The sequence below is a fragment of the Vicugna pacos genome, chromosome 14 (genome assembly GCF_048564905.1).
Source record: "Vicugna pacos chromosome 14, VicPac4, whole genome shotgun sequence".
Taxonomy (NCBI): domain Eukaryota; kingdom Metazoa; phylum Chordata; class Mammalia; order Artiodactyla; family Camelidae; genus Vicugna; species Vicugna pacos.
Genome location: NC_133000.1, coordinates 3,171,567 through 3,192,775, shown reverse-complemented (window position 1 = coordinate 3,192,775; position 21,209 = coordinate 3,171,567). Strand labels below are relative to the sequence as shown.

At 48.2% G+C, this 21,209-nt stretch overlaps 1 protein-coding gene and 2 long non-coding RNA genes across 4 annotated transcripts in view; 2 read left to right on the top strand and 1 right to left on the bottom strand.

Annotated features, from left to right (window-relative positions):
* ATP8A2 (ATPase phospholipid transporting 8A2) overlaps positions 1-21,209 on the bottom strand; it is a 420,398-nt gene that overhangs the window by 22,569 nt on the left and 376,620 nt on the right. For both annotated transcript variants that reach the window (XM_072976043.1, XM_072976044.1), the window contains one exon: positions 16,770-16,874. In XM_072976043.1, the coding sequence (XP_072832144.1) occupies positions 16,770-16,874 (105 nt within the window). The remainder of the gene's footprint in view (positions 1-16,769; positions 16,875-21,209) is intronic.
* LOC140701072 (uncharacterized) lies at positions 2,131-2,852 on the top strand. The gene is made up of 2 exons (XR_012079842.1): positions 2,131-2,448; positions 2,581-2,852. It is a non-coding gene; the product is annotated as an uncharacterized lncRNA (long non-coding RNA).
* Positions 16,744-18,072, top strand: LOC140701070 (uncharacterized). The gene is made up of 2 exons (XR_012079840.1): positions 16,744-17,230; positions 17,431-18,072. It is a non-coding gene; the product is annotated as an uncharacterized lncRNA (long non-coding RNA).

Here is a 21,209-nt window from a genome sequence, read left to right as displayed (position 1 = left end):
TGGTCACATCTGCATGGCCCCCCAGCTCCCCTTCTGGTTTGGTACCGCCTGGCTCAAATCTCCTTTAAACCAACCCTTGTATTTGTTTACGCCTCAGTTTCCCTTTTTGTAGGCCAGTCTGTGAATGTGATGGCGGAGGGAAGGAGAGAGCTCGGGAGGGTGGGAAGGATGTGCATATAAAGGCGAGAGAAACAACGAGGCCCCCTGTCGCGCACAGGGAGGCACACTCAGCACCCTGTACTAGCGAATGATGGCGGAGCAGCTGAAAGAGGCTGCGCACGTGTGTGTAACTGAGTCACTCTGCTGGACACCAGAAACTAAGTCAATACTGTACGTCAGCTACACTTCAATTTAAAAAACAACAAAAATAGAAAAAAAAACAATGGCAATTTCTAAGGGGTCTGACAGTTACAGGTGACAATTGCACGGCAGAAGTGGCACCAGGTGCTTGAGAGATGGTCAGGGAGACCGGAGTCGGGTGTTGAGGGCGGTTTTTGAGCAATGAAGCATACTGGGCAGGAATATAATTTCCCGAGGGTACAGCTGGCAGCTTTGTCATGTAAACGTGCTGAAAATTAAATTGACTTGACAAACCAGCTAATACGTGAAGGTTAAGACATGGGGATAATGACTCAATGGTATTTTTTAATCAATTAAATTTCTCAAATGTGAACTTGCCCTTATAAGAAAAATAAAACCAATTTGCCTATTGGCACTTAAGAAGATCTGAATGAAGTTCGAAACCGCGGATCTCTCTCCTGACCGTTATTTTCTTTTAAAATCATGGACTTTCTTGGAGGCCCATTAAACTGCAAATTAATTACAATAAAAATAACTTTACCACCATCCCTCTTTTCCTAGCACCTCCTCCCCAATACACACAGGATCTGGGTCTGGGTAATAAACATCTGACTTCACAAATTCAAATCAGCATGCAAACAAACAGAATAATTCAGAGCTGGCCGCGAGGTCCCCCAACTCAGTTGCTTAAGTAATTAAAGAAAGATGAGCTGCTGCTCCACCCATTAACCTCCTAAATACTAATCACAGATAATGAGGGATGGAGGCTTGGGGCGGCCGCAGGTGCAGGCGTGGAGGGCTCCCGGGGGGGGGGAGGCGGCTCCCCGCTGCCTCCCTGCCTTCGCTGGGGAAGACAGTGCACTCTCCTGGTAGGAGCTACGGAGGAGGTTCTGCAGCCTCAGCCCAGGGTGTGCGTTTACAGGACTTCAGACCATGGGCGAGTCACTGCAGGCTCAGCCAGGCTCCTGGAGAGAGCTGGAGGACCTCAAGAAATTGGTCTTTATAAACAGCCACGCTTTACTCGTGGTCTTGAGCTGCCCAAAGTCCGTTCTGCAACCAGGTGCGGCGGGTGCAACTAAGACGTTGCAAAGCAGGGACTCGTGGTCCTGAGTCCTCCAGAGTCCAGCCCAGCCACCCCCGGCACGTGGAAGAATCTCCTTTCGTCCTCCTTCACACCCTAGACCCCCCTGGAGGACGAAATATAGTAACAAGTCCCGGGGAGGCTCAGGAAGAGCTGCAGAAACCCGCAGTTCGTGTGCACGGGCTGCCCGCCCTTTCCGGGGCTGCACGAGGCGTTCCAAGGGGGCCGCGGCCCGGGGCCTGTGCGTCCGCACGTGCGGGGCTACAGCGGCCGCGGACAGGGGCGAGCGGGGTGCCGGCGGTGTGAGGGTGCCGCTCCATCTCCTGCCGGCCGGGCCTGTCCCCAGCCCCACGCGCACGTGCCGCCGCCGGGCGCCTTCAGGCTCAGCGGGGCGGCGTCCGAGCAGAGCAGCCCTGCGGGACAGGCGCGCACCCGGCTGGGGGTCTCGCAGGACCCCCACCTCCCCACCCCCATCACAGGTCCCCGCTCACCAGCTGAGCTGCTTCGGAGCCGGAGCTGAAATTCTATTTTCCAGAACCCCGTATGGATGGATACTCACAGCTTTGTTTCCCAGGGCCAAGCAGCTGGGCCAAAGACCTGAAAACGTCTCCTGAAAAACGCCCGCATCATCCAGAACACCCCTCTCGCCCGGGAGCTCCCCGGAAGGCGGCGTGAGCAGCGGGCGTCCCCGCCCGCAGCGCGGAGACGGCGTACGCGCGCATTTCCAACCGCAGCCACAGCTGCGGAGACGGCCCGCGGGGCGCGGCACCGGCCGCAGCCACCCTCAGGTGCCTCCCGTTTCTGTGCCGATAGTCGAGCGCTCGCGCACACGGAAAGGGAACCCACCTTCCGTTCTCCGGTGCCATGTGAAGGCTGTCCGGGTGGAGACCAGGCCGCAGGGAGCCTGACCCCACCTCCACCTGGGTGGTGGCCAAGGTGTTTTTGGCAACGTGTCACAGCCTCTGTGGGCCCCGTTTTTAAAGAAGCATCTTCAGGGTGGAGGCGGCCCCACACGTCTCCGCCAAGCCTTCTTTCACTACTTTTAAAGCAGGGTTTCCTGAAAACGGGTAAGCCCACGGATAGAGGACACCAAACGGGGTCTGGGGTCTCCAGAGGTGAAGCCCTTGTCTTCTTCCAGTAGGAGAGATGCTAAACCTGCTGGTATTTCTGAAAGCAAACCACTGCTGTTAAAATTGCAGAATAAGATGACTATCCACGTTGTCTCTGGCTCACGTTTTCCAGTTTTGAAGATGAGCCCTCATTGAACAGACGCACCTGGATCCCACAACGTGAGGCTATCCTGACAGGTCTGGCTGGATTACCTCCCTCATGGTGCCCAGCAGTCCGTGGAAGGATGCACTGTGATTGACACTGGGATGGCGTCTGAAAGACTGGGTGAAAAATGAAGTATATGGGGCACAGAGATGGAAAACTTCTCCCTTTCCTCTAATAAAAAAAACCCTTTGGATGACGCATTTTTCAAAGAATGCATTGAATACTTCAAATTAATTATTCATCTGTTATTACCTGGATTCTCTCTGGGTCATCCATAAAAATGATGAAGCAGTGACTTAAAGCCACAGTCTCTGTCTGGTGTCTGATCGCTGTGCTTCCTGAGAGGCCGTACCACGCAGGGGAATGCTGAGACCTCAGCGCGCAGTGCGTCTGCCTCTGGGAGGCGATGCTATGTTTCCAACATGAAGACCAAGTCTTCGGGGATGGTGAGTCCCCCCAAAATCGAGTAGGAAACTGACACACAGGGAGATGGGCGCAGCTCCCATCAGATTATCAGAGGTGCAAAGAAATGTGCCGATGCTCCCCCCACAGCGTCCACTTCTTCCCTCCCTGCTGGGGAGCACTCAGAGCGACACCCCCCTATGAGAAAACCGTTCCACACTGTACGTTTTCTAGAGTGGGGTCGAGGGGTGCCTTTCAGACACTCAGGTGTCTGCATGTCCTGGCACATCCCTGCCTAGGGGAGGGAGCCTGGGGACAGACTCATTTTGTTTCTGCAAGGAGGAACTGCAGAGACCTGACAAAGAAAGGTCAAGTGACTCTTTCATGTTCTCTATACTCATAAGATCTCACTCCACAGCAGTTTCTCCGAAGTGAGGCTTTTGATGGCTCCCTGTTCATTACAGAATAAAGCCCCAGCCTCACCACAGGCCATACAACTTGTCCCTTACCTACTTATCCAACCCGACTTCTCACCACCATGCTGGACTCACAGTGCCTCACGCTGAACTTTTCATTGTGCCTGGATAACTCTTTCCATCTGCTGAGTTTCCCTCTGCAGCCAGAAGTGCCTTCCCCTGGTAACAAGCTCTGGTTTGTACTGTACTGTCTTGGCAATGTCTCCATCACTCTGTTAAAACACTTTTCTGTTGTATTCTCATTCTCTGTCTACTTATCTGCCATCATTCTGTTACTCTTTTCTATTTCTTTACCACCCAGGACGATTTTGGGCAACATGCCAGGAACCTTGTCTGGATTCGCATCACCACGAAGGATGACAACACTGAGACCCATGCAGACAACCACACGGGGAAACTCTCAGAAGCTCTTTTATCCAAGCTGACCCCTGAAGATTAGGAGGAAAACCCAGATTCTGTGATCATCAACAGTATGTGCCCACTCACAGGCACTTAAGAAATATCATGATACTACTTGCAAAATGTTTGTAAGTGTTTGGACGTAAATGGTAATGGTTCATAGAAGAAAAAAAAGTCAAGGGAGTATTAGGGCCTGCACTGCTCACAGTCGGACACAGTTTTAAGAGAACAAATGAAATGATAGGCTTCACTGTAAACTGTTTTGTTTTTGTTGTTGCTGTTGTTACATTTTCTTCTGTTGTTCCTGTAAATGGTAGTAGATGTTCTTTTGCACAGCAAAGGGAACCACTGACAAAACAAAAAGACAACCTACTGAATGGGAGAAAATATTTGCAAATGGTATGAATGACAAGGAGTTACCATCCAAAATATATAAATAGCTCATACAACTCAATATCAAAGAAACAAAGAATCCAATTTTTAAAATGGGCAGAAGACCTGAATAGACATTTTCCTGAAGAAGACATACAGATGGCCAACAGACCATGAAAAGATGCTCATATCAGTAGCATCAGAGAAATGCAAATCAAAACCACAATGATATACCACCTCACACCTGTCAGGATGGCTGTTATCAAAAGGGCAACAAACAAGTGTTGGTGAGAATGTGGAGAAAAGGGAACCCTCCTACACTCTTGGTAGGAATGTAAATTAGTGCAGCCACTATGGAAAACAGTATGGAGGTTCCTCAAAAAATTAAAAATAGAACCACCATATGATCCAGCAATTCCACTGCTGGGTATATATCCAAAGAAAGTGAAAAGACTAATTTGCAAAGATACATGCACCCCAACCCTCATAGCAGCATTATTTATAATTGCCAAGATATGGAAGCAAACTAAGTGCCCATCAGCAGATGGATGAATAAAGAAGATGTGGTGTATATACAATGGCATACTACTCAGCCATAAAGAAAGAATAATTCTGCCCTTTGTAGCAACATGGATGGACCTGGAGAATATTATGCTTAGTGAAGTAAGTCAGGGAATGACAAATACTGTATGATACCACTTATAGGTGGAATCTAAAAAACACTACAAACAAACGCATATAGCAAAACAGAAACAGACCCACAGATAGAACAAACTAGTGGTTACCGGTGGGGAGGGGCAAGATAGGGGTGGAGGATTAAGAGACACAAACTACTATGTATAAAATAAATAAGCAACAAGGATATACTGTACAGCAAAGGGAATTACAGCCATTATTTTGTAGTTAACTTTAAATGGAGAATCTATAAAAATACTGAGTCACTATGTTGTACACCTGAAACTAATACAATATTGTAAATCAACTATACTTCATTAAAAAATGGAAATAGATGTTCTTTTGTTCTTGGAAATGGAAGAGGTAGATAAGAAATGTTGCTGAACATACATGTGTGTGTGTATATATGTGTATCTAACAGACAGCAATCCGCTGTTAGGTATGTGAAAATATTTGCTGCTGACACCAACATGACAGCAGCACAGAAAATCAAAACGGATCAGCAGCAGGTGCGTCTCTGAGCCTACACGCTCTTTCTGATGGTGTCATGGGTTGGCCATGATCCAGCAGGGCTATAAAGGAACAAAAGTCAGAGACCATGAAACCTACGCAGAACGGCTGCGTTCCAGAAAGAAATGAGCGCAGGGAGCACAGCCGTGACACGGCTGTGAAGTAAGCCGGATGGAATGAGGTGGTTCTGCCCTTTGAGAATATTGCACAAAAAGGAAGAGGAGGAAGAAGTCGCCTGTGAGGATCAAAGCCGAAACAAGGATGTCTGCTGCGCTGAACAGAATTCCCTCAAGATGCTCAAGACAAGCCTTCATCTGGAATCAAGACGGTGCACTTGGCCCAGAGACAGTCCTTCCAAAACAGCCCAGATACAAATCAGTTGTTTCCGAGGGATGAAGTGTGTCTTCCTTTCCAATCACCAAAGAAACTAAAGTGAAAACCTTTAAGGGACAGCAGAACTGCAGTCCTCAGCGATTGAGTCAGGACAGCATGATTTATGGAAGAAAGAAACAGGCCAAAACGGACAGAGATGTAGCTGCAGCATTCCCCTGGGCTATGAAATAGAAAAGCTCAGTTGGATTTTACTTTGGAAGGTCGCTGGGTCTCAGATAGTCCGGGGCACTGAGCGTCTGTGACGTCAGGCAGCAGCGCGGGGCCACCAGGCTGCACCGCCCAGCCGACCCTCGGCCGCCCAGGGCTGGGGGGTCTTTGCTGTGCCGTGTGGAAGCCGGGCTTGTAGGGAGCAGGCTCTGTCTCCCCAGCTTGGAGAGTTCTTTTCAACGTCTATCTGAGGTTGGTGAAAAGACGTGGCCTGGATAAGCCCAAAGTGCCATGTGACAAAAGTACTTCCAGCAAGTTCCTGTCTTACGTTCCTTTTAGAAAAGTAAGTGCTTTCTGAGTAAGCAGGACGTGGCCAGGAGGACAGCAGGTCTGGGAGCTCCGTCAACACTTGAATAAACACAACAATCATCATTCTAGAAATACCCGAATATCTAAAAATCATGACAAGTTCTCATGAACTGGCAATAAGAAATATATGGCAGGATTAAAAAATTTTTATTCCATTAGTGATGAAAAGTTTTAGTTATCAGTAAATTAAATGAGGGCACATAAAACTTGCGCCTAAGTTCAAGTTAATCATTTTATATTCCTAAATTAGAAGTGTAAGTAATATTAAAATAATGGTGTTTCACTCTCAAGTGTATATTCTTATAAACACTAAATTTTTTGAAGACTATATGCATCTGGATTTTGGGACTGAGCTGAAAAACAAGGATAATACATGCTTTTCAGGTTACAGCACTGTTTACTATTCTTCCAAACACTGGATTTTATTTTTATTTTTTTGAATTGAAGTGTTGATTCACAGTGCTGTTAGTCAAACACCAGATTTTAAATTGCATTCTATGTACGTTTATTTTATTTAATTTATTTAATTTATAAATTTATTTAATTTATAATTTAATTTATTTATTATTTTTTATATTTAATTTATAATTTATAATTTAATTTATAAATATTTAAAACATATTTAACTAAAATAAGATCATATAAATAGTTCCTATAATTCATATTAAATCTTAGTATACTAGAAACCAGAGATGTTTTCAAGTTAACTTGCTTCTGTAAAGATCTCAGATTAAAGGTTCTTATATTTGATTTTACAAATAGGTCACCTATTAGAAAGGTTGTAATTAATTATATATTGCTGTTTTCAAAAAAGCATTCTTATGTGTCCATTCATATAAAATAACAAAATTTATGTGTTATTTTATATTTATATTAATACTTATACTATAAATACATTGTGTAATTATTTAATATGTATATATTATTATTTATATATTGATTTAAGCAAATATGTCATTGTTATATTAAATATAATCAAGAACAAAAGGCAGAAACAGTCTGAGGTGAGAAGGTAAACTGTGAAACAGCTAAGACTGGCAACTAAGTTTTGTGTATCAGAACCTTTCCTAGTCTATCCCGAGAGAAAACAGAAAAACTGGCCACAGAGATGCTGTGCACGCCTGTCTGCCCTGATACTAATGTCAGGTTTTAATCATTCTGAAAATCATCTCAGTGTTACCACTAATTGACTTTAAGACAAAAAAAGTGTTAATTTGAATTTTTATAATGAATTCATACTAATAAATACCTTCTGTTTCATGAATTGGGATTTTACCTAACTTTTAAATCTAAGGGTGGGATTCCATGGTTTTAAACCTGACGGTAATCAGGTGTTCGAGAACACTGGGTCATGTGTTTCCCTTGCGTAGACCCTCCCCACAGCTCTGGTGGCTGAAACCCCGAGGCCCCGGGCTGCCTCATGAATCCTGAGTGAGCGGGGGGCGGAGGGGGGCATCTGGGCCCTGCCGCCTCCCAGAAGCCTCTGCCCGGATCGCATGGGCACCAGCCAGCCCCAGAGTGCTGCCTGCCTGGCCTCCCCGCCGGCTGCTGGCCCTGCTCCTGCCCTGGATCTGCGTTTGGTCGGCTCTGCGCCTCACCCAGGGCTCGGTGCAGGTGTCATCGAGAGAGGCTTTCCTGACCACTCATTCTCCATCACAAAGCCCTGCCCCGTTTTCCTTCTAAGTCCTCACTGATTCTCTCAGTCCTCAACAGACGTGTTCACTGTGTGTCACCTCTGACAGGACATGAGCCCTAGCACGGTGGGAACTTGGCCCCCACCCCACCACTCCACACCCCGTCTGCTGTGCGGATTCACGAATGACTGGTTCCCCTCTCAGCTGACCACTGGTTCTAGTTGCTGTGAAACCAACATGTTTACTCATTAGCAAGTGTGAACTCCCAATTACCGCCACCAAAAGAGCTGTGAGCCAATCCTAATGGCTAGAGAGACTGAACACTGCATAACTGTGTTATCACTGCCCAGTTAGAACGGGAAGCCTTCACGGGGCTCCCCGAATGGCTAAAAACCAAGGCGCCACGATGAGCAGTCAGTCCTGGGTCCTGGGTCCTGGAGACGAGGATTTGCTCGTAGGAGTGCCAGCAGGAGACACACAGGAATCTACTGCTAAGTGCAGTCACTCCTGCCACAGGAGGCTGACCGGCTCTTAGCTGTGACTTCGGCATATTCTCCAAATCCTTCTCAACCACAAGGGCAACGATGTCCTATTTACCTGGGACCAAATGGGCTTTACTTGGCCTGTCCGAGTGCCAGCTGCCGAGACAGGAGCCACCACCCCTCACAGCAAGGCCATGCCTGGGACCCGGTCGGACGTGCTCAGGGGAGGGTTGGGACAAAAGCAGACATGGAACATAAACTAAAATGTCCAGCCCCACTCCTCAGCTCCTTCCCCCCGACAGCCCCGTACATCCTGGGCACTCAGTAATTCTCAGGAAGGCACTACAAAACCCACTCCATGCCTGTAGGTTCAGGGTGCCAGAAAGCCTACACTTCCCGCCTTGGCTTCTCCAAGAAGTTAGGAGAGAAACAGGCTGTAGAACCTGGTTGTTCCTGGACAGTGAGCTGTAACTTAGTTTCCAAGTGGGTGTTCCTGCTCACCCGTGTTTGGCCGACTGGGATGTTTTGCTCCTGGAGACCCATCACACTGGAGGCCGGGAAGACAGGGGAGGCCACCGGAAAAGCAAACGACTCACCGATAATGAAAGAAAAGCAGTTAGCCAAGATCTTTTAAGACTCTCCCGAAGAACTGATCCCTGCCTGAAATGTGAAACATCACCATTCAGATTCTATGACCCAGACCCGAGGAAAAAGTTCAAGTCTTCCCTAGATTGCTTCTATCGTTGCTCAGATGGGTTCGTAAAACCAGCTTGCCAAAAAAAAAAAAAAAAAAAAGGATTAACATATTTCACGTTACTTTAAAAGGGATGCAGTCAGCCAGGGGTGCTAGTTCGTTTCTGACGGTAACTTCATGAGTAGAAGTGATTTTTGAAGAGGTCTTGTTGGCAGATAGAGAAAGTTGCCATTGAGCTAACTTAAGTCATAATCCCAAAAAACAGATTTACTCAAGTCATCCTAGACAGAGGATGGGGACGGTCACCAGCAAACCGCTGACCAACACTGAATCCGCCCCCGTCACCGCACCTCCCTCCATCCCAAGGAAACGGCGTCCCTTCCCCACCCTCCCCGGGTGGTCCAGAAAGATGCTCTCATTGCTCAACAAGCTGAGGGCAGTGGCCGGGCTCGGAGTGGATTCCAGCACAGAGGTGGATGAGAAGTCCTCCTCTTGCTTCGTAGCAAACGGTGCTCAGCAAAGTGGTTTTTAATTATTAAACACCAGCCAACAACAACGACGATGTTCTTGGGACTGAACATCCCTAAGACAGCCAGGGACTCTTAGCTGACACAGGCCGCTTAGGTGTTCATTAACCAAGTGCTCATTAGGCGTCTTGCTTCCTTCAGAGTTTATTCCCTCCCCCTCTCCTTCCTGTGCCCGGGACGCGAACAGTCCCCAGAAACCCCCAGCCGGGTAACCCTGCGAACTTTCTGGGCCGCTGGCTCCCCTGCCCCTAGTGCGTTTCCTCACCTGTTCTGCGGTTTTCCTGCTCTTGTCCAGGAGTGTCTCCGACGCCCCCGGGGTCTTCCCGAGAAGGCTCCACACTCTCTGCCCCGTCAGGTCCCTCCGCACACAGGGTTCAATACACTCAGTTTCTTTTGGAGACACAATGCTGCATTTCAGAGGGAGGTCGGGGACCATCCAGCAGCAGAGCCTGGCCCTGGGAGACATCCTGGCCAGCTGCACCCTCTTCTCTGCAAACAGGAGCTAGCTGGGGCAGGAGTCCAAAGGCTGACCCACCCCCGCCACTGACATCCCCAATTCGGAGCCCCCTGGAGCTGCACGTGGGGCTCCAAGGGCTTGGGGTCAGCCACAGGGCTGCCCTTCTCCCCAGTCCAGGGGACATACCCCACGACACAACCCGGAGCATCTTCTGTGCTGCTGTCTCTCCCAGGGCTCTGGGAAAACCCGGATGTGTTAACAAGGCCAGCAAAATTTAACTGTGATTCCGCTTCTAAGTTAGGGACCTGTGGGTGCTAACACTTTCTGCATGTCTGCACGTGCTGTAGATTTAATGGGAATTACTTTATTTAAACCGTAAATCAAACAGGTAAGAAAACTAAAGTTCAGAGAAGTGAATCACTCAGCCAAGGTCACAGAGCTGAGTGGCAGGGCCTGGAGCCCAACTCAGGTCAGTCTGTCTCTGCAGTCAGAGCGCCTTCCTCTGCTTCATGACAAGTCGGTGGAAAAAAGATGCAGCTGGACGTGAAATAAAGCCTATCCAGGTGTTGGAGGCAGACACTTGCCACCTGGCCTGGAGAGGTTCACAAAAATGATGCTGTAATTGCCTATCCTTTTTGGCTAATAAAAAAACCAAGATATTTTCGGTGGCAGGGTAGGGGGAGAAGTATGGGAAGGGAATGGGAGGGAAGCAAAAAAGACAGAGACACGCATGGCCAACAGCCAGTACTCTGAGAAAAAGAGAGATCTTTCCTGAAATGATATAAAGTTTATATCTGAGAATTAATACCCAGGAAAGCTGGTGTAGTTCATATTTTTGGCCTTGCTTATACTCATCTTTGACTCAGCAGTTGTACCACAGATGGAGGTATGACGACGCCAAATGGCTTTTTAAACATTATTTTAAAGACCAAAGGATTTCTGTTTAAAGATCAAAGCATACTGGATATTCTCTAGCTGAATCTACACTCAAAATGTATTGGGGAGTTTTGGGGGTTCTGTTTCCTAATACAACTGGTTTTAAAAGAGCCTAGGAGAGTGGGGCGGCTGATGTGTTTCAGACTCCGACCTCCGGTTTCCAGCAGGTAACACGCCGTTAGGAGTCCCAGGTCGCCGGCGCCCTGGCTGCGCAGAGCAGCCTTGATTAAGCGGACTCCCGGGGGGCACAGGCTGCGGCCCAGACGGAGGAGGGGGTCATATCCCCCCAGATTCCCAAGGCGGCCAGGCTGTCTAGACTCCCTGGTGAGCGCCGGCTCAGGCCTGGGGTCACGGAGGACAGAAAACCGCCTGGGGGATGCGGAGGTGGCCCAGGGCAAGGTGCAGCCAGACGCAGGGCTTCCACCAGCAGGACCTCAGTGTAACGGCGCTCAGGAAAGCCTGACGGGACAGGGAGCCCCACCGCCCAGCTGGCCGAGGCAGGAACAGCAACCAGAACCCCTGACCTTAAAGCTGGAGAAAATCTGCTCAGAGCGCCCCCCCACGCCCCTCCCACCAGCTGTGATGAACAGTCTCAACCAAACAACATCCTCTTTGTTGTTCATTCGGGCTAAGCCTATGTGGAAAACTAGGTGTTGTCACCAAATACAGTCAGCCTTTCCGCTCGCTTGACAAAACAGCCGAGCACCAGGCAGCCTCTGCCGCGCACCGGGGAGAAGAGCAATTTAAGTCTGTCGGATCGCACGGCATTCTGGGCGTTTGTCTGAATCATATTCGTAGAGGTAAGTGGCCCCTGGTAGATTTTCTTCCAGTGAAAGAAAAAATCATGAGCTTCACTTCAGGAATAAAGAGGGAAAAAATATTACTAAAACACTGAAAAAAGGAATCCTTAGTTCGATTTTTCAGATGCCGCCAAGTAATGAGGTGCGTGGCAGACTGTCTCCCCGCAGAGCAGCCGGCCTGTCCCAGTAAAGCTGACGGGAAGGTGGTTTGGGGAAGGTGTTCTGAACAATCCACACAGCAGCAAGTTTCCAGTGTCTCTGAGGCACGAGTTACGCGACGAGGAAAAATGCTCCGTCCAGGGAAGACAAACTAAAATCAGGAAAAACCGTTTTGTCTGTTCCCTGGGCATTTCGTCCTCGCTGTCCCCTCTGGATGGAGAGCTCTCCAACCTCCCGTGTCACGTCATCAGCGCGTTTCACTGAGTCAGAAGGACCGTATTTATGCGTGATCACGCAGGTTAATTTTGGAAGACGATTTGCCAGTGGGAAAAGGCAGAAGTACGTTAATGAAATCTGAAGGTTCACCAAGATTGTGGAGAAGTTTGGGGCTTAGACAAGATCAAGAAAATGTTAACGTATTTCCCTGAATGAATAAAGGGCACGGAGGGACCCTGAATATCTCCAGCTCCCACTTCAAAATTGTAATTTGGCACAAAAGGGGTTTTTAGGATTAAGGCATAAAGATTTTGGTCCTATTTCTTTAGGAGTACATTCCTGAGAAAAATGGCCAGAGTACTGGCCAGTGGACCTGGGTTTTGGGACTTGGCAGCTGTCCTGAAGAGGCCCGAGGCAAGGGCGTCCCAGCTGAGCTGAGTAACAGGGATGGTCAAGGTGGCTGGGGAATCGGGACACCTGGTCGCTGGGGCTGTGGGCGGCAGGGAGGACCATCTCCCCATCTGCACTTCTGTGAAGTGCTACTTTTAAGCCATGAGATAAAGTACCCTGTTACTGGAGGCTGAGTGATGGCCCCAACCCTCCCTCTGAGGCACTTTACACAGGAGCGGACACATCAGGCACCAGGAGGTGCAGGTGGATGTTTGCGTCTCCAGTCAACAAATATTTACGGCACTTCTACTCCGTGCCAGACTAACAGCTGGCGAGCGATGCGTGGGCAAACTCAAACATCACCTGGGGTGGGGAAGAAGGAATGGGGAGTGAGGGAAGAGAACGTTCAGGGGCCCTGAAGAGGGAGTCGGTCTGGAAATCTCCAGAATGAAGGACCTGGCTGCAGAAATCTCTGCCTTCTCCCCGGGCCACCCCTCCCCCGGCCCTCAGCCTCAGCCACTGGGCAGCCCAGGAACCCAAGCAGGTGTGAAAGGAGCCCAGCAGGCGATGGAGGAACGACCGTGAGGGCCAAGTCCTCTCCACAGAGAGCAGCTAGCCTGATGCAGGCTGCAGATGGACCACCCAGGGGATCTGGGAGCAATTAGGAGGGAGAAGTCAGATGGCAGGGGCATGGAGGCCCTGCACTGTCTTCTGTGAGGAACATAACAGTGAGGCCAGACCCTGGGACAGAGGGGCTGGAGGCTGGAATCCCATGGCGGCCTCCTGACACACATGCTCACAGACACGCCAGCTACCACTGTGGGTAATTTAAAGTATCCAGAAAAGAGATTCCAAAATGCAGAAGGCAGGGGAACCACCTTCAAACTCTGATTTTCTTCTGACTCATCTGAACATGTGAAAGTGAACTGCCAACAGGATAAGTGAATTTAAAAGTTACTCTTATTTTTACATACACCCCAATGTTCACAGCAGCACTATTTACAATAGCCCAGACATGGAAGCAACCTAAATGTCCATCAACAGATGACTGGATGAAGAAGTTGTAGTATATATATATACAGTGGAATACTACTCAGCCATAAAAAAGAATGAGAGATGCCATTTGCAGCAACATAAATGGATCCGGAGATTGTCATACTAAGTGAAGTAAGTCAGAAAGAGAAAGAAAAATACCATATGATAACACTTATGAGTGGAATCTAAACAAAGAGACACAAATGAGCTTATTTACAAAACAGAAAGAGGCTCACATAGAAAAGAAACTTCTGGTTACCAGGATGGAAAAGGGGTGGGAAGGGATAAAGTAGGAGTTCAGGATTTGTAGACACTAACTGCTGTATATAAAATATATAAACAACAAGGTCCTACTGTACAGCACAGGGAACTACATTCAGTATCTTGTAGTAACCTATAATGAAAAAGAATATGAAAAGGAACATATGTATGTATACAGATGGCTGAAACATGATGCTGTATACCAGAAATTGACACACTGTAAACTGATTATACTCAATTAAATAAAAGAAATTTCTTTATCCTAAAAAAAATTACTCTTTTTATCAACCACAAGCTGTCACTGCCTTCAACATCATGACCCTCCTGCCAAGCTGAAGACGAGCCCCTGACACTGTGCTGGTCTCCAGGGGTCAGACACCACTGTCACACGTGTTGTTTCATAAACGCTACCCCCACATCAGTCTTCTATAACAGACGAAGACAGTCTTGTTATATGAAATCTCTTGCCCAAGGCCACACGGCTCATCTCAGCTGAGCCAGAATTCAAATGCAGGTTGGAGCTCTGCGGATGCACGTGGCCTCCGAACCGAGTGGATCCTTACCTGCACACACCTGACCTGAACCTTCACTAAGGCCGCTCTGTCTTCCACAAACACGCCCTCATCCTTTCTGTGCATCAGAATCTTCCCACCCTCAAAGCCCAGTCTTCCATCCTGTCTCAGGTGTGAAGCTCTTTCCCGAGCTCTTAAGCCAGAGCCCTGCCGGGATTGCTACCTCTTCCAGATGCCCCCTGTGCCTCTTCCCTGCCCATCCCAGTTTTAAGGACCTCACAGACCAGGAGACCCTGCTCCCCTCTGAGCAGGCTCGTTTCTCACTCCTTGTTCTATGCAATGCTTTCCTGTCCGATGTTTGAAGGGAGTTTCAGAATTTTGCTTTGAAATTCTCATTTTCCTCAGAAATCATTCATGACCTCTCAGCAACCACTGTGGATACTTGAGAATTCTTGAGACATAAAAGAGCTTGTAAATTTCTTGTCAAACAGGATAAAACAGTGTGCTTATTTCACTTAACAGTTAAGATTGCGTTTTTGGAGAGTTTTAAATGTTTATTCATTTCAACTGGCAGAGGCGTCTCCCCAGTTTTAGAGCCTAGGAGCACGTTTATTTGTTTGTTTTTTGGGTCTCAGAGAATTCTGTAGATCTGGACCATCTGGCGGATGCTAAGCCCTGTGCCTGAAGTGTCTAATGGTGAGGAAGGCCCTGCTCACCCGCGGCCTGTGCTGCCGGTGACAGTTACACACAGGCCGCCTTTAAGCCCGGGCCCTGCCCCCACCAGTCACGACTTCAAGCTTATTGAAGACAGTGGTTTTCATCTTGTTGATTGATAATTTCTTACAACAATTAGCACACCTGCCATGCAATGAATGCTAGTGGACTCACTAAAAGTACATAATAAATACAAAAACCACAACTTGAACTACATAGTCTTCAACTTCTTTCCTCCTAACACTTCTCAAAATGTTGGGATTCTCTTTCCAAAAAAGAAAAAAAAAGCTTAGTTTTCACTGCTTTAAAAGATGGTAAAGTAAACAACAGAAACAAAACAGAATAGAAATATAGTAGGATCTCCAGAAGAACTCAGCCTCTAGATTTGTGTTCACTGAGCAGCTGGCTACAGAGGTTTCCTTCTAAGCATTTCTAGGAGAGCCGTGCCCATAAATTCCCAGACATTCCTTGTCTCCAGTACAGCAAAGGCTCCTTCTTACACTGCAAGCTGTCCCTGGGCCCAGGCAAACTTCCTTTAGTGAATTTTAACCAAATGCAATCTGGTAACATTTTAACATATGCAGTTAGGCGAGAAGTACTCACGAGCCCAGCAGTTAGGTCTGAGGAGGAGGTTCTACGAGAAATGAGGAGGGGACCCAGCCCCTGACTCCCTGGACCAGCCAGTGCGTCACACCAGCCGGAAACAGTAATTCATTAAAAGCAAAACAAACCCTGGGAGAACTCAAGGTGGACGGCAACAGTCAACACGAGTAACACGCCTTCTTCAGCAAGCAAACCTTCGCGGCAGAAACTCACCTTTCAGTAGAACCACCGTGCCTGACGACAGCAGAAGGCCTGGCTTCCAAACGCTCTTCGCTAAGACTGCCAATGCAGAACTTCGCCACTTTAAGAACGTAACGCTACTGTTTCTGCTGTCCTCGTGTGGGCTGTTCTACCCATGTCCAGACCCCACAAAAACCCAAGTTTCGCCCAGTGGGGCGGGGTCAGGCCCAGGGGCCCAGGGGCCCAGGGGCCCAGAAAGTCACATTTCTCATTCCCCTGGGAGAGCACGAGCTACATGTGGCACCTTGTGCACACAATGAAACTGAGAAGATCATGAGGGATAAATTGGGAATTTGGGGTTTGCAGATACTGACTGCTGTATATAAAACAGATAAACTGTAAGGTCCTCCTGTACAGCACAGGGAACTATCTTCAATACCTTGTAATAGCTTATAATGAAAAAGGATCTGAAAAGGACTATATATATACACACACACATATACATATAACTGAATCACGATGATGTACATCAGAAATTAACACAACATTGTAAACTGACTATACTTCAAACAGAGAGGAAGAGAGACAGAAAGAAAGAAAGAAAAAGAAGGAAGGAAGGAAGGAAGGAAGGGAGGGAGGGAGGGAGGGAGAAACCGAGAAACCTAGATGAGGACAAGGGACCGGAGAGAGGCGGGAAACGGTCCGGGGGCGGAGCGGGGAGGGGGCGGGGAAGGGGGCGTGGTCCCTGGACCGTGCGCCCGGAGCCCCACCTCTTTCCGTTACTGTCCCGGAGCATCGCTCTGCCCATCACCCTGGACTTCGTTTCCAGCTCCTGCACCTCCTCCAGCAGCGTTTTCTTGCAGGTGTGCTTGGCCCTGTGTCATGAGGAAAAGACAGAAAGCACAAGACACGTGAACTGTGCACGGCTGGGCCGATGGGCTGCTTCCCTCCCGGAGCCACATCGGAGGCCCTGGGAGCCAGGTGGAGGCTGGGGGACATCGTGGAGCATCTGCCCCCGTGCACGGCCAGGGCTCCACCTCCATAACCTGGGAGGCACCCACGTCCTGCAGAACAGACTCAGCCACCGCCCAAAGCGTTCCTTGGACCGCAGAGGCCCTGGCGTCCAGACCTAAGGCCAGGGCTCGTGCAGCGTCGTGGGTCTGCCTCTAACGTCTTCCCTGCAGGACCTAAAACCCAGAAGATGCTTTACTCCTCACCGTAGTGGACGTAGGTGTGTCCCTCGGGCCTTGCCTCACCATGATTAGGGGTTTGGGGGTGGGGGGAGCCTCTATTTCCTTTTAGTGAAAAGAGTGGCAGCAGCAGCCGGGATGGGATTCATGATGTCAGAGTTCACACTCCTCGTGACAAGCCCTTGACCTGAAATCCGGCTCAACACGAGTGTCTGGGCACAGATCTCCATTTCTCCTGCAGACATCAACTGTGGCCCCAGGCCACTCGGACTGACCTCAGACACGAGGGCTGGTGAGGGTCCAGCGAGTCTGGGAGGTTGAGCTTCTCCGGCTGTTTGACGACTGTCCTCACTCCGTTCCCCCCTCTCCCACCCACAGAGCCAGCAGGGCTCATCAGCCTCCACGCCAGGCCCCACTGTTATCTTCTGGGCGTGGGGAAATGGGAGACACCAAGCAGAAGACTTGAAGTAGGAAGGCTGGGCCACTGGGTGCAGAGCACTGGAAATCTATACCTTAGACCAAAAAATAAATGAATAAATAAATAAAAAGAGAGAATCTGACCTGCTATATTGAAGCTGCCAGTTTTCACCAAACCCCTTCCGAGGGAAGTGACTTGAGCATCTTGATGCTACTAGGCACTGCAGGTGCTCCCGCGGAGGAAACTGCACTTACACCTACGAGCTACTTGGCAGTTCTACTTGCCTGCGGCTGATTCCCGGGAGCTGGCCTGGGGACTTACCCACTATCAGAGAACGTGGAATTGCAACCTGGGGGTGATTCGGCCAGTCCTGCTGTGTGGAGCATTGGAGTAGAAGTGATGCTAGCAATTTAAAACTGTCTTCTCAAGAACCTTTACCGAATAAAGTATTACTTAGAGAAATGAGTCTAACATCTCCCCTGTCAAAGTCTCTGTGAGAATCGACGAAAACCTAACACTTACAGGTTTTAAAAGCCAGTCTCTACTAAGCATGAGCCACTGGCGTGTAAACTGGATCTCACCATCAGCTGGGGTTTGGCTTGTTCTGAGTCACAGCTTGGATGGAGTGAGAACCCATTATCTGTGGACAGCTGGCCCCCAGGGGCCCAGGGCTGCCCACCTAACCCCGTGTCAAGAGGCTCGGTGATCACAGTGGGGGCAGAGTTGGGGTGCTTAGCCTCTGTAAGAGTGTGAAAGCCCAGCGGTGGCCTTTAGATTGGGGGGGGGCATCTCCAGGTTATTAGGGACTTTTGAAATACATACGTCAAAAGCTTAGAATCTTGAATTTTACATCTTTTTTGATTCTGAAACTTTTTTTTCCTGGACTCTTCTTTTCTTTTGGAAGGATAGCAAGTCAGAAGGACATGGTAAATTCTAGACATAGATGAAAAGGTAAACACAATATGCTTTCAAAGAAATTAGTCCGGTTAGAAAGCTTTTTTTTTTTTTAATCAAGGCCCAGTTGTATACAGAAATTTCTTATTACCTTTTATTTCCATTTAATTGCCTATCTGGGGTTACATAAGGAAATGAAGTCATTCTGGACTTGCTGAGTGTATTGTGTGCTGACTGGTGAAGCACAAGAGATACAGGCAGATAAAAGGAGATGGGTTCCTGTGTCCCGTGGCCTTCAGCTTTATATTATTTTTATAAAGCAATATAAGTGAACTTCTCCTCGATGAGAAAAGTGCACGGCAGCTAACCTAAGGATGCTGTCCCAGGGAAATGCTTTGGAAGCATGTGAGCGAAAGGATATTAAAATAGTTTCAGGCAATTTAAACTGCATGCTTCTAATAAAAATATTCATCAGCCAGGTACCACATATAATCAATCAATTATTTAAATAAAAGATGTGTTAGTTTGGTCCCTCTTGAAAACTCTGGTTAACGGGGTAACAGAGTAGGTATTTTATGGTGTCGAAATCTGCCTTAAGACAGTCTGATAATGCCTCCTCGCCCAGAAAGATGACAGACTTCATGGAAAAAATGACTGCATGATCTCATGCTGGTTTTTTTTTTTCTTTTCCTTACACTTAACAGTACAGGTCCTAAAGTGGGAGAGAGACTGGGCAGAGAAAGAGGGAAAATGCAGGCAGACGAAGCAACTCACTTTCTCCAATGCACACAGAAATAAAGGTGAAAAGGCAGGCCTGCCCTGCGCTGGAATTTAAAAGCTCTTTCAAAATAGAGTTAGCTACTAAAATTCAAAACTAAACAAAAGTCCTTAAGATCGGCCCAAGTCCAGTTGAAAGAACCCTAGCAAACGCCTCATGCGGGTTCGCCACAGGGCGAGCGCTAGCTCCTCCCTGACTCTCTGTCACTCAACTTACACGCTTCTCAGAAGGCCCTGGTGATCCTAGCACGTCACCTGCCAATCAACATTCCACAGTTTGAACCAAATGATGGGTAATTTCCTGGACAACTGGGATTCATCTTTTGGTTCCAGGTGCAGGAAGGAAAAACAGAACACATTTTATAAAGATCAGACAGAGAAATGACAGTTCAGTGTCATGGCCTCATCAGAGGCAAGCAGCTCACAAGATGCTTCCTCTTCCCGGGAGAGGCCTCTGAGTCTCCCTGACTCAACAAACAAGTGTTTCAGGCTGGGAGTATAACATGAGGTAAAACAGAGGCCCTGTGATCAGAGGGAAAATGCCAAAGAAACTCGCCAGATTCCTGTTTTTGAGGAGGGGGTAACTGTAGTTTAGACACTGACTGAATATGACAAATTGAGCATCTACTTTGGGCAAATACTCCAGGCAAGAGGCAATCAGTATTTGCCATCCTCCCTGGGCCCCCAAATATAAGGAGACAAAACCAAATTTCAGGAGGTGCCTCTGGGGTTCAGTGGGGGCCTCTCTCGCTTTCCCAAAGGTGGGCGCTGTCCGCTCCTGGGAAGGGCGGCGATCGGGCCCTGGCAGGGCAGCAGGTGGAACCACACGTGGTCTGCCCCCGCTCCCCGCCCGCCAGCCCCTGCGCCGACCTGGCTGGCCGGCTCCTTGGAAAGGGAGTGACTTGTGCGCTTTCTAGTGGAGCTGGAAGCAGTGTCATTAATTTATCCTCGTTAAAATGTAAATCATGCTGATTTTACAGTGCCGGGAAAAACCAAATCCTGTTTGAAGGAAGAGATAATCTGCTTCCTGGTGACTGAGCACTTTTTTTGAAAGGTACCAGGAAGGAGCCCGACAACTGATGGGCAGGCAGAGCCGCTGCAACCTGCAAACACGCTGAAGCGGCAGAAAGATCCCTCTGCCGAAGCCTCACTCGGCAAACGCACTGTCTCAATTAAAAAAAAAGTTTTCATGACATTAATATAAAGGGCTTCAATTGAAATAGGCTGCTATTAATTTATAATCAAATTACTACGCTCAGTCACTGTAAACTGAAAAGTGATCGGATGTAACCAAGACTGTGTTATATTTACCTAAAACTAGCGTGATTATCTCGCAAAACTGAAGGGACTTGACAAGGTGACACACTGCGCCACGACCAGGCTGTGTTCCGAGAGGAAGTAACAGAACTAACATTTTCTCTCAGTTCATTTACTAGATGAAGAAAACATCCTTCCTGGGTGTAATAATTGCGCTTCCAAGGCTTCTGATTCTGCTGTTTACAAAACACAGTTTTAACAAGGAAAAGGCAAGGAGTGGTAAACCAAGACACTTTAGAAACTAGAATGATTTCATTTGCACTAACAGTTGCAAAACTTAGTGAAGAGAAGAGAAGAAAAACACCCAAAACGGGAGCTATAAAATTCTCTATTCACTTCCTCTCTCCAACTTAGGTATTCGTCGGCTGTCAAGATCATGCCAAAATGAAGACTGTTTCAAAAGACATCCTTAACTGTCAGGCAAGAGCAGTTCTCATCGAGGGTGGGAGGAAGGGAGAGAGAAAAATGAAATCTGATGTCTTTTCCTGGGAGGTTTGGATTAAAGTCTGAATTCTCTACCTCAGGGCCCCCAAGTAATTATGCTTTGCCCAAAGTGAAGCCCATCCAAGAGTCTCAATTTTCAGGGAAGTTGGCAACTGCAGGAGGAATGAGGC